This window comes from Camelus dromedarius, chromosome 12 (genome assembly GCF_036321535.1).
Source record: "Camelus dromedarius isolate mCamDro1 chromosome 12, mCamDro1.pat, whole genome shotgun sequence".
Lineage (NCBI taxonomy): Eukaryota > Metazoa > Chordata > Mammalia > Artiodactyla > Camelidae > Camelus > Camelus dromedarius.
Window position 1 is genome coordinate 4,857,373 of NC_087447.1, and position 12,375 is coordinate 4,869,747.

At 47.7% G+C, this 12,375-nt stretch overlaps 1 protein-coding gene and 1 long non-coding RNA gene across 4 annotated transcripts in view; one reads left to right on the forward strand and one right to left on the reverse strand.

Moving 5' to 3' along the window:
* Window positions 1-911: 911 nt before the first annotated feature.
* LOC135322628 (uncharacterized) lies at window positions 912-6,216 on the reverse strand. Its single transcript, XR_010383292.1, has 2 exons — window positions 5,727-6,216; window positions 912-3,859 (listed from the first exon to the last, which is right to left on the reverse strand). It is a non-coding gene; the product is annotated as an uncharacterized LOC135322628 (long non-coding RNA).
* Window positions 6,217-6,485: 269 nt separating this feature from the next.
* The window catches only part of CHKA (choline kinase alpha), a 55,505-nt gene continuing 49,615 nt past the window's right edge, over window positions 6,486-12,375 (forward strand). For 2 of the 3 annotated variants that reach the window (XM_064492055.1, XM_064492056.1), the window contains exon 1: window positions 6,487-7,008. In XM_064492055.1, the coding sequence (XP_064348125.1) occupies window positions 6,692-7,008 (317 nt within the window). In that variant the 5' untranslated portion in view covers window positions 6,487-6,691. Of the gene's footprint in view, window positions 7,009-12,375 lie in introns of all 3 variants that reach the window. The other variant, XM_031448602.2, reaches the window with a different exon arrangement.

A 12,375-nucleotide genomic window follows, 5' to 3' on the forward strand; every position in this document is an offset into this window, starting at 1 on the left:
CCACCTGGCACAAGTCCAGCCTGCAGGGCCCAGGGCTGACAGAGAGAGAGGAGGACAGTGGCGTGCAGTGCCTGAACCAAGATTTCCCCACTCCTAGCCCAGAAGTCTGGTCCCTGCAGTGTGACTTCCATCATAACTGGGATCTTTTTGAAAAACTGCATTTATTATATTATAAAAGTAATGTATTCAGGGCACAGAACCACAAGACAAGTTTTCACCAAATTTGAAAGATGAGTTTGAAAGGCCTGGCTTAAAACGCAGGCTGTGGGGACACAGGGAAGACACACTGGGGGCCCCAGGGACCAATTCTAGTAGATGGACAGTCATTGCCAAGGCCTACCACTGGGCCCTTCGTGTGTCCAAAGGCCTCAGATTTAGGTGTTTGGTGTCATTTCTAAGCAAGGAGAGTTAGATTGTCACAGAGAGATCTGCTCAGGCTTGAAAGATGTCCTTCACACCACACCACTGAAGTGCTCTATGAACTGTAATTATTTTAAATTAATCCCATTAGCTTGTGAAGAGTAAAATCATCTTGTATGGGATCTTTTGCATGTGTGTTAAAGGCATTGATTTGCTCAGCTAAAGTGTTTCAAAGTTTTGATAATCTTATTGAGGTACAAGCGTGCCAAGGAGATACTACGGGTTCAGTTCCAGACCACCTCAATAAAGTGAATATTGCAATAAAGGGAATCACATGAATTTTTTGGTTTTCTAGTGCATATAAATGTTATGTTTATACTGTACTGTAGTCTACTAAGTGTGCAATAGTATGTCTAAAAAAACAATGTGCATACCGTAAAAATTAAATATTAAAAAACACTTTATTGCCAAAAAATACTATCATCTGAGCCTTCAGCAAGTGGTAATCTTTTTGTAATATATGGTCAACTGAAAAAAACACACAACTGAAGTTGGAGAGTTAGGTTTTATTTGGGGAACTTATTGAGGACTAGAGCCCGCCCGACAAACAGCCTCTCAGATAACTCTGAGGAACTGTTCCCAAGACGGAGGAGCCAGGATATACAAGAGTTTTTGCAGGAAAACAAACAAACTTGTAGTTGAACATCAAAAGATGACTGCTAATCACAAAACCCAGACACCTCAAGTTAATGATTTTAGTGCTTTTCTCTGCATGGGAAGATGCAAGAGTCTGGGCTTATTGAAATCACTCCTTTGCTGTGCATCTTGTCCAGGGCCATTATCTTGTTTCTCTCCTTGCTGAATTCCCCTCTGGGTGCAGTGGCTGATGGCTTGGTGGCGGGCAACATTCGCTGTTTACTGAAATGCCAGGCAATATTGTGAAGGAAAAGCCCAGCTGGGCTAACGAGCTAAGTCACAAATCTAAGTGTGATAAGTGTCGGTTTACTGATCTAAGTTCTGCCGGGCTAACTCGTAAATCTAAAGTTTAGTGTCAGTTTACTGGGCTAACAAGCTAACTCGTAAATCCAAGCTCAACAAGTGTCAGTAACGTGATCTGTTCCAAATTGATAAGCTCCAGTGTACTGATTCCTAGCTTTTTGTTGTTTGAACCTTATTGGCTAATAGCCCCATACTTGTAATTAACCTTATAAAACCTCATGTGCACGTCTTGGAGGTGCTCAGAGCTTCGGAGCAGAAGCCCCTCTGAGCCCCCCGGCGTAATAAATCTGAGTACTCCAACCCTCCGAGTGGTGCTTGTTTCTTGGCTGGCCTGTCATGTCCGTAACAATATTTTTTTGTCCACAAAAATGAATATAATAATAATAATAATAAAAAGATGAAAATATTGCCAAGATTACCAAAATGTGACAAAGGCATGAAGTGAGCAAATGCTGTTGGAAAAATGCTACCAATAGGCTTATTCAATGCAGGGTTGCCACAAGCCTTCAATTTGGGAAAAAATGCAGTATCTACGAGGTGTAATAAAACAAGTAATGCCTGTGTTTCTTCATTTTTGAAAGTGCTAGAAGCCTCAAAGAATGGAAGTGGCCCCAGGCCCTGGTAGGCCTCTGGGGGGCCCTCCTGCTTTGCCAATTGCCAGACCTCCTGCAGGCTTTGCTCTTGCTTCACCCCCACCCCCGCCCCGTGCTGCAGGGCCACGCTTACTAACAACCAGTAATGACTGCTCTCTGCCAGCCTCTGGGAATCCAGCTAACAATCAATAGAAAGGCGCAGCTACCCTTTGTGGGGCCCTGAACTTGAGCCCACCCTTTTCCGGCTGGCTCCCGCGATTTCCCCAGCAACCTTGTAGGGTAGGAATAATGATCTCTGTCTGGCTTAGAGGGGTAGGTAACTTGCCCAAGGCCACACAGCTGGTGGAGGCATAAGCTCCAAAGATGCTACACATGGGGAATGTGGCGAGGGCCTGTCCCACCCACAAGACATGTGGGTATACAACTCACTGCTTTCATTAAACTCTGGGCTCTAGGTCCTGCCTGTGGCCCTGAAGTGCTGGGGCTAGGGGTATGGTAGAAGGGCGCCTCTGAGAAAGGTCGTGCTTGGCCTTGGAGACCTCTAGGAAGCTGCTGGCTTTCTCCAGCTGATGAGCATCCTGGCCTGGGGCCAAACCCAGGCACTCAGTGAGAAGCCCTGTTCCACATTACACTGCTGGTGGGGGCTGTAACCCAATCTTGAGCATGCAGGATTTCAGCCCATCGGCCTCTTTGCGCTTACATCAATATTTTAAGGGTCAGAACTGAATTTGGGATGTCTGGTCCCAAGTACAGCCTGGGAGCAGGCGGTGAGCCCAGCCCAGCTCTGTTTCTCCAGTCCTCTGGGGAACTTGCATTATGCCAAGTGCCTAGGACCTCCTGTGTCAAAGGTGATTTTGGTGCAGAAGAATGGGGCTCCCCCACATTCAGAGAGGAGTCCTGGGTGGGTCCTTGGGTACTGTCCTTCTTGCTACCTGCCTTGGACAAATAGTTTCACTTCCTAGTGAAGCTCAGCCTTCTTACTGTTAGGTGCTGATTACACCCACCTCACTGCTGGCAGGGAAAATTCACAAGTGCTGAGCTACAAGTAAAGGGCCTGCTCCTACCGAGGGCTTGACAAGCGGCCCTTCGCTTTGAAGGGAGGCAGACTCACAAAGCCCTTCCTAGGAACAGGCCTTGCAGCTGAAGCTGGTGGCAGGGCTGGGGCCCAAGAGAGGACCCCTCTGTTCTGCCCAGTGGCCCTGACGACTCCCCTACCAGGCCCCGCAGGTCAGATTAGGGGAACCAGTCTGTAGGAAGGCCAGAGACTGGACAGGGACCTCCCGCTCGATCTCTCCCCACATCCCTCCTTAGGCCCATCACCCACACCGTGTCTGCTTTCAGAATTCAGCATCAAAGAGCTTTTGGAAAATGTTTTTTGATGTCCTCGGAGAACAGATTCCATAATTGGAATGCACTCTCCAGTGCCTGTCATAGCCAATTTCTCTCCAAGCCTCATCCACATGTGCACAAATGATCACTTTTTGGCGATCAGAATGTACATTCTAGTCTGAATTTTTTTCTTACACAACACTGTCTTCCGAGACTGAGTTGCTACAGGTGTGTGCACTATTCATCCCTGAATGCCAGCTGCTGGCAGAGAAGCCAAGCCATGCAGCGCAATGCATGGAACAGCAATACAGTGGTGGGGGGTGGGGGGCGGGGGGGTGTTTCCCAACCACTTCGCATGCATCCTCTCACCCCTCATGACAACCCTGTGCCCCAGGGGTTATAATCTGTATTTTACAGCAGAGGACACTGAGGCTCAACCCCAAGCCATACAGTTAGTAAATGCTGAGCCAGGACTTTGTTCATTCAGTGAATACTTCTGAGCATCTACAGACATCAGGCCTTGCTGGGCACGCAGCAAACAGGACACTCAAGGTCTCTGCTCTCCTGGACGTTCCAGTCTGCAGGGGAGACAGACAACGCACAATAAACCAACAAACAAGGATGAGGGGAGAGGGAGAGGGTGGCGGCGGTGGGGTGGGCAGTGATGCTATTCAACTGGAGCAGGACCAGGCATAGCTGTTTTCCTCACCATCCAGTGCGGCCTAGCCCTACGACTGGTGCACTGAGGGCACTCAAGAAATGTATGCAAAATGAACTCTTCCTACCAACTTCACTCTGCTAATTGGTTTGACTTTGGTTTAACTCCTCCTGATACACCTATATCCTTTGTAGCCCAGTCCAGGGCACTAGACAAACATTTAGGTTATTTCCAACTTCCTTCACTTAGAGATAACGTAGTGAGGGACAGTTTTATGCACAGGGCTTTTTGCTTCAGAGGACTTTTCTTGGGAAGAAGTCTTGGGAATAAGGTTGCCACCTCAAGGGTCATGGGCATATTTGTCCTTCCGGGTTTCTCCTTTAGATAGTGAAATGTCTGGCATTTTCCCTAAGCACCTACCACGTGCCCTGCTTGCCTTCACTATACATCCTCACAGATGATTCTAGAAAGTTACTATTATGCCAATGCAGAGCTAAGCAGCCTGAGGCTCCACTGCCTGGTAGACATGCCTTCTCAACCTTTCAAAGCCCAGCTGAAACACCCCTGGGAGGCTCCCCCAACTTCTAAGAGCAGAATTAGTCTTTTTTCATGTAAAACCAAATACATTAGCATTACTACATACCAAGTTTCCTCAGTCTCTGCCTCAAGGTTTGGGAGGTTTGGCATGGAATTGACCATTCCAGTGCTAAGGATGGGCCCTGAATGGCCAGTCCAAGGATGGGCCTTTGAGAGCCAAGTTCAGGACTTGAATTTGACTGTAGGGGAAATGTTTCCACAGGGACATGGTGCTCTTCACACATAGAAGCCAGGACATTGGCCATGCTCCTCATCTTAGCCAAGGGGCCTCACCTGAGTCCTGCAGTCACTGTAGGACTCAGTCTCCACATCCACTAAATGGAGGCAATAACAGATGTAACTTTCCCAACATCTTTCATGAGGCAACTTCCTATTCCCACAGGGAACTGCAATCCCATAAAAGGGCATGTGGGTTCTAATAGCCCAAAACAGCAGACACCTGAGTTACTTCAAATGACAGAGGCTGAACTCTTACTTTCAGTGCCGTCCCACGGCCAGGTTTCTGGGATTCCTCTGAGATTACCAGGCCACTGCCAGGGACCAGTAGGATGAAGGCCTGTCACCTGGGCAGGCCACAGACACAGCCCCACCTTCTGAGGGCTGGTATTTTTAGACAAAGTCCTTGGTTTCCTTATCTAAATGGCCTGACTGGAGACCTTGATTTCTCAGCTTTTCCAAGATCCAATGGGACTCCTATTTGGACACTCTTAAAAGCCTGGACAGCTCCCACCTCACTCCAGTCCAATATCCAGGCCCACCTCCACAGCTGTCTTGATAAAAGCCCCCTTTCATCATAATCCTTTTGTTCAATAAACTCACTTTTCTTGGAGCAAGTTCAGCCAATTACACACTGCTAAAAAGAGATGTTTGCTTCCCGAAGACTATGAAATTCCCACACAGAAGTCATTTCCTGTACGCCAGGCACTGAATTTCCTAAGCAGCCAGGAAAACCTCTTGTCCCAGCTCAAACCGGATAAAATAGGATCCATAATTTTAAAATATATCCCTACTCCACTTACTTTCGGAAAGGGATTGAGGCGGCAAGGTGAGAGAGAAGTGTGGGACATGAGGCAGTGTGTGGTAATGGGAGCAGGGGCCCTCATCCCCCTAGGGCAAAGGTGCGTTAGTCACAGTCACGGGGCTGCCTCCTGCGCGGGGGCGGGCGGGGCGACACCCACAAAGCCACTCACCTTTGGCCAGTGTTCAGAGCGGCCGCGGATGCCGCCCTGGCCGCCCCGAGTCTCTAGGCCCTGGTGTCCTCAGCACCACGGACAGGGAAACTGAGTCTGCAGCCTGGCTCTGAGGCCTTGAATCAGTCACTTCTCCCTTTCGGGGCTCGGTTCTGACCTGGGGACAATTTCTCAGGCTCCATCTTGGACAGGGAGCGGCAGGGGGCTGACCTGGCGCTGAGAAATGTTATAAAAGCACACGCACGGAGCTGCAGGAGGTGCCTCGCCCCAAGGTCATGCGGAAAGAGAAGCCAGCCTCCAGGCACCAGCTTCCTGCCTGCCCCCTGCCAGGCCCCAGCCTCTGATGTCCTGCAGGTTTCGAGGGGTCCAGGCACCGTTTCAGCCCCCAGTCAAGCTCGGGGGGGTGTCTCACGAGGTTCAGGGGCCCACTTGCCAGTCCCCTGCCTGCTCTCGGGGAGACCCCGCGCCTTGCTTGCTTTCATCCCCGCGTCCCGGGTGCTGGCGCGACGCCCCGCCCCCCGCGAGGCCCCGCCCCTCTACACAGCACCATGGACGGTGAGGGGCGGTGTGCTGCCGCAGCCAATGGGGAGGCGGCGTGGCGAGGGCAGAGGCGGTTGTGATGCGGTGGGCGGAGGGGTGGCGGCCAATCAGCGGCAACCGCGAGGGCGGGCTGTGACGCAGCCGGCGCTCCTCGTGCGGCGGCGGCGGTATAGGAGCGAGCGCCGCGGCGAGCAGGACCGCCGAGAGCCGCTGCCGCCCGCCGCTCGCTGCCTCCGCGCCGCTGCCGCCGCCGCCGCCCCGTGTCAGCCCGGCGTGCCCTCAACCGCCACCGTCCCCGGCCAGCCCGTCAGCGAGCCGGTGAGGGACCGCCGCGCCCAGCCTCCGTGAGGGGGGCGCCCGGCCAGACCCTGAGCCTCGCTCTCTCGCGCTGCGGCCGACCGCGCCTCCTCGGCCGCCTGCCTGGCATGAAGACTAAGTTCTGCAACGGGGGCGAGGTGGAGCCCTCGCCGCTCGGGCTGCTGCTGGGCTGCAGCAGCGGCAGCGCGGCCCCGGCTCCCGGCGTAGGGCAGCAGCGTGACGCCGCTAGTGACCTCGAGCCCAAGCAGCTGGGCGGCCGGCAGCCGCCGCTCGCGCTGCCCCCGCCGCCGCTGCCCTCGCCGCCGCCGGCCGACGAGCAGCCCGAGCCCCGGACGCGGCGCAGGGCCTATCTGTGGTGCAAGGAGTTCCTGCCTGGCGCTTGGCGGGGCCTTCGCGAGGACCAGTTCCACATCAGTGTCATCAGGTCGGTGGCGGCGACGCGCCGGGGCGGGCGGGCTAGCGGGCTGCGCGGACGCGGTCGGGTGACGCCGGTCGGGGGCGGGGCTTGTGTCGTGGTCGGGGTCGGCGGGTGGGCTGGGTTGGGGCGCCGGGCAGTTTGAGGGGCACTTCCGCCGGCCAGAACCTCCTTTCACCAGCCCTTGTGAAATCCAAACCAAATTCCGTGGGACGGGCCCCGCGGCCACCCAAGACTCTCCAGAAGGCAAGCTGTTGAAAAAAGTAATGGGTTTCATGGGGTAACGGGTCTGTTGTCAGGAGAACAACAATGTTCCATCACAAAATTATATTTTGTACAAAAGCTTATAATGTGCCTAGAAAGTCCCTTTGCGATTTCGGGCCTTGAATAAAGGAGGGATGTTGTAGCTGGTTTAAAAAGATCACTTGCTAACTTTCACTCGTTCCTCAAGTCCATGACTGGATTTTTTTTCCCACCGAAAGAGACATTTGTTAGCGGTGAAGGGGTGACATTTGCTCATTCCCCCTCGAATACTGTTCAGACATGTAGGTGTGTTACCAGCCAAAGTTAGGATGAGTGGCTCCAAAAATACTAAGTAAGGTAGAAAGATTTTTCTGCCTTTTATAAGCTTAAAAAAATTAATCACAAATTTAAATCACAAACAATGCGTGTGTGTACATACTGATTTAAAAAGAAAACATAAATTTGATTTTTGTCACCACTGCTCCCATGAGATAACCACTTAACATTTAGTGGGCATCCTTCTATTTAGACCTTTAAAAATGTGTTATCTTTTTCTACTAATTTTCTTTTAACTGGTCGACCAGGTTGGGTGCAGTATCTAGAAACTTGCTGGCTGGCTGCAGTCGATAATCCCCAAATCCAGTTTTAGTCATTTGACTCCTTTTCTTTGCCCAGTTTTTCACTAGAGCTGCAAATGCAGCAAAACTGAGCTTCACTTTCTTTTTTGTGCCTGTGGCCCCTCTTAAAGATATGCAGTGAGAGCCAGAAGGTAGAAAGTGAAAAGAAAGCCAAAGGTGTTTAAATAATCCCTGAATTGCCTAATGAAACTTTTTTTAAAACATGAAACTCTGTTCAAAATGATTACATTTAGCTTGGCCTGAAAGTTCTCAGTGAGAAGATGATCCTAGGCCATCAAGATGATCCTAGATCATCAAAATGAAAAACCGAGAAGGGCAGTGACCTGCCTGAGGTCAGTGGCTATGTGCCCACGGCAGAGTGAGCTGCCAGGCCTCTTGTACACACTTCCTCCTACTCCAGTGCTCCTGCCTGTTGCCTGTGAAAACATTTGAACACCCTGTATCCAGCCTTAAGACATTTTTGTGGCCCTCTCGTGGGGAATGTCACTCATTAGATAAACCTTTGTGTTTTGCTCAAACCTGACATTCTAAAAGCACTGAGGATGTCAATAAATTAAACATTAGTCAATCTAAGAAAGAAATGGAAAATCTTATTTGAGCTGGACTGAGGATTGTAACCCAGGAGACTGTCTCTCAGAGACCCCTGAGAACTGTTCTGAAGAGGTAAAGAGGGAGGCCAGTGGACATGTAGTTTTGGCGAAGGGGGTACGTGCAATCAAACACATCTCAGTAGAAGGTTGTAGTAGAAGGTTGCTGTTAGTCACGAGGAACAAACATTTTAGTTAATGGTCTTAGCACCTTTTTAAGTATGGGAAGATGCAAGAATCCAGGTTTATAAAAAATTTCCCCTGAAAATATCTGTCTGAGGGTCAGTTCTGTCAGTTTTCCCAAAGTACAATGTGCCTCGTCCTGATCTTTGCCCTGAATTCCTTTCAGGGTGCATTGTAGCCGGTCAGGTCAGTGACTGCAGTGGCTAATGACTTAATTCTTGTAGAACTGGATGGTGGGCAACATTCTGTATTCTACATTCCCTTCACTTTTGGTCTCAATTTTGACCAAGTTTTGAGAGGCATTTGGTGAGCAATTTGTCCCACTGCTCTAGGAATGCTCATTCCCAGGTCAGGTGCCGATTTCATTGACTAGGCCCTGTTAACAGTAGCCGAAAGTCTCTGGACCACCTACTTTACTAGTCCGTTAAACTCTAGGAAAAAATTCCCTCTTGTTCCTTCTTCTCATGTCTAGAGTTACGCTATGACAATCATGGGTCTATAAAACTATGTATTTGGTTGATCATTTCAAGTAGCCTAATCATCATTAATTTTATTGGAGGCTCAGTCACACATTTGGTAATACAAGAAACAATAATCTTATAAAATAAAGTACAAGTATATAGCTAGTAACATTAATAAGGTCATGAATAAATATTTAAACAAAGAACTTCCATTAAGTGTGGCTCAGTATCTCCCTGAGTGGTCTGACCAGTCTGTTCTGGGCCCATCTCTATCTTTAAGGGAAATGATATGTTGACATTGTGCCTAAAGTTCACGTGCATGGTGAGTGGTGGGTCATCGTGACCCCTTTCAGGATTGAGAAAGGAAAGTTATCTTCTAAGGAGTCATGTGGTTGGTGCCAGAAGAAGGAAAATTGATGTCTGTGGTTGAGCAGGTGTCTGTCGAGGAGTCTGGTTGACGCATAATGTAGATGCACCCTGCACACCAGAGGGGATGGAGGAGGCCAAAGGGCAGAGAAAAAGTTTTATGTTTAAATTTTTCTTGTCTTACCTTAAGATAAGAACTTCTATTTCATCAAAGATGTTTTGTTTCTTTCCTCCAGGAATTAGTAGTCTTGGAAACTCAGCTTTCCTTTTGGTTTGGTGGACCTTTTCAGATAATGTTGTATGGTATATATAGTACATTGCCTCTCAGCCCTCTTTTCTAGAATAGAATGTAGTTATGGAATGAGTTTAATAAGCAGAAAAGAGGTGATTTAGGATATGGGAAAGTGAGCGATGCCTAGCTTAAAAAAAAAAAAAAAAGACAAATGAGGCAATTCAAAGTGAGGTGCTCTTGGTTGAAATTCAGTGGCCCTCAGTAGGCAGCTGTATGTACAGCTTCCAGCTCAGCCGTTACTGACACTTCTGGATCCATTTCTCCAGCCCCAACTTTTTGCTGAGTGCTGGTCCCTCTTTGGTCTAGGAGACCTCATCACCTCAATTCCATCCGTCTAGTCTGTCCCACGTTTAACCCTTTGCTCCTCCCCACCCTGGAATATGCTGCTCCTGCTTTTTTCCATTGAGTTATTAACAGGAGTTGGCTGGATTCCCAGGATTGTTTCTAACTCTTTGCATTCCCTCAGAAACCCCTCCTCAGTGCTCGGTGGCAACTAAAACCTGGTGAACCGCTTTTGCACCCACCCCTGCTGTGTGCCCGCTTTGCTGTTTCCGAGGCCAGGAGTCCAGGCCCGCTGTCCTTGCTTAAACACTGTTACAGGAGGTGCCTGTGGATGCCCTGGCACTTTCAGTCCTCCACATCATCCCCCACCCCACCCCCATCCTATGTCCCATTGCCAGGGGTTTCTCAAATACCTTACTCTTTGTTTAAGTTTACTGTGGCTTCCTGTAGCTAGAGAATAAAATCCAAATTTGTTTGCATGCTTGGGCCCCAGCCTACTTTTTCAGAGTGGTTCCTTTTTTTTTGCTGTTGTCTTAAAATCACTCCATTCCTCTAACCAGAAGCAACTAACAGTGAGCTAGTTACACTTGACCTTGCATTTCTTGAATGAGCTTTGTGTTTTCAGTCTCCAGGCCTTTCTTTGCTTCTACACTTTCCTTGGCAGCCTGGTATCTGCTTCTAGAATACCTTGTTCAAGGCCTAATTTAGAGAGCCAGTCAGAATTAATTTCTTCCTCATGTATGTTTCTTTCATTGCATTTCATACATACACACCTTTATATCCCAGCACTTACCACATTTGTTTGTGTTTATTCGTTCAACTCTGCTAGATTGAATTCCTAGAGAGTGTCATGTTCATCTTTGTATCTCCAGCAGTAGAACAGTGCCTGCCTGACTGTAGCCACTGGGTTTTAGCTTAAGTTGGCTTCTTTGCTATCCTTCTAATGTGATGACAGGGGTCCTTGTTATTAGACTACTGGTGGCCTGAGTCCCTCCAGATATGTATGGTATAGGGAAAGAAAAAAATTGTTGTAATGTGATAATTGTCATTAATGAACTGACCACTTGAAAATCTCGTCCATGCCCAGACATCTCAGCTTAGCACTTGCTTCTGTCTCTGTCTCCCAAATTGAGGTTTGTTATTACTCTCATTGCTGGTTTGTTTGTTTTTTAAGATTGATGCTAAGAAATCATTATTTAAAAAAATTTTTTATTGAAGTACAGTCAGTTATAGTGTGTCAGTTTCTGGTGTACAGCACAATGTCCCAGTCATGCATATACACACGTATGTTCATTTTCATATTCTTTTTCATTAAAGGTTATTACAAGATATTGAACATAATTCCCTGTTCTGTACAGAAGAAACTTTTTTTTTTACATAGTGGCTTATGTTTGGAAATCTCAAACTCCCAAATTTATCTCTTCTCACCTCCTTTTCCCAGTAACGATAAGATTGTTTACTATGTCTGCAAGTCTGTTTCTGTTTGGTAGATGAGTTCATAGTGTCTGCTTTTTTCTTCTTTTCTTTTAGATTCCACATATGAGTGCTGTCATATGGTATTTTTCTTTCTCTTTTTGGCTTACTTCGCTTAGAATGATGATCTCTAGGTCCATCCATGTTACTGCAAATAGCATTATTTTATTCTTTTTAATGGCTGAGTGGTATTCCATTGTATAAATAGACTGCAACTTCTTTATCCAGTTATCTGTCAGTGGACATTTAGGTTGCTTCCATGTCTTGGCTATTTGTAAATAGTGCTGCTATGAACATTGGGATGCTCTCATTGCTGATTGATGAAATAGTCACAGTGAGTTGTGAAGTGAAATTGTAAATCTTGCAGAAGATGCAAGATATCATGAAGTTTGATGAAAGAAAACGAGGACTGTTAACTTTTCACACACTTGCCCACACAAGCCCACTACCAGTTGAGAATTGATGGGCAGGGTGTTACCATGGGCCCTTCAAAGCAGAATCATTTAAATATCAAAAGACAGAGAGGCCCTTGAAAAGACTGGCGAGGTCCTCAGCTATACTTGCAAAATTATACAGTGAAAGTCAAATAAGGAGTGGATTGTGCTTTATGGTGCCATGTAAAGGTTTTTGGAAAAATTATGCCCAAACTCCCTGCTTGATTTCCTTTGTATGTACATAGTTGCATTTATAACCTGTTATGTTTTGCACATAAAATCAAATAATTCTGTTTCATTTTTTCAAGACAAAGTTTCATTTACACTTTGTTTTTACTACTTAATGTGAAAATTTGGTCCCTCCAGTGGCCTTACTTCTTTTTTAAAAAGAATTAATTAAGTTAATTTTTTAGAGCA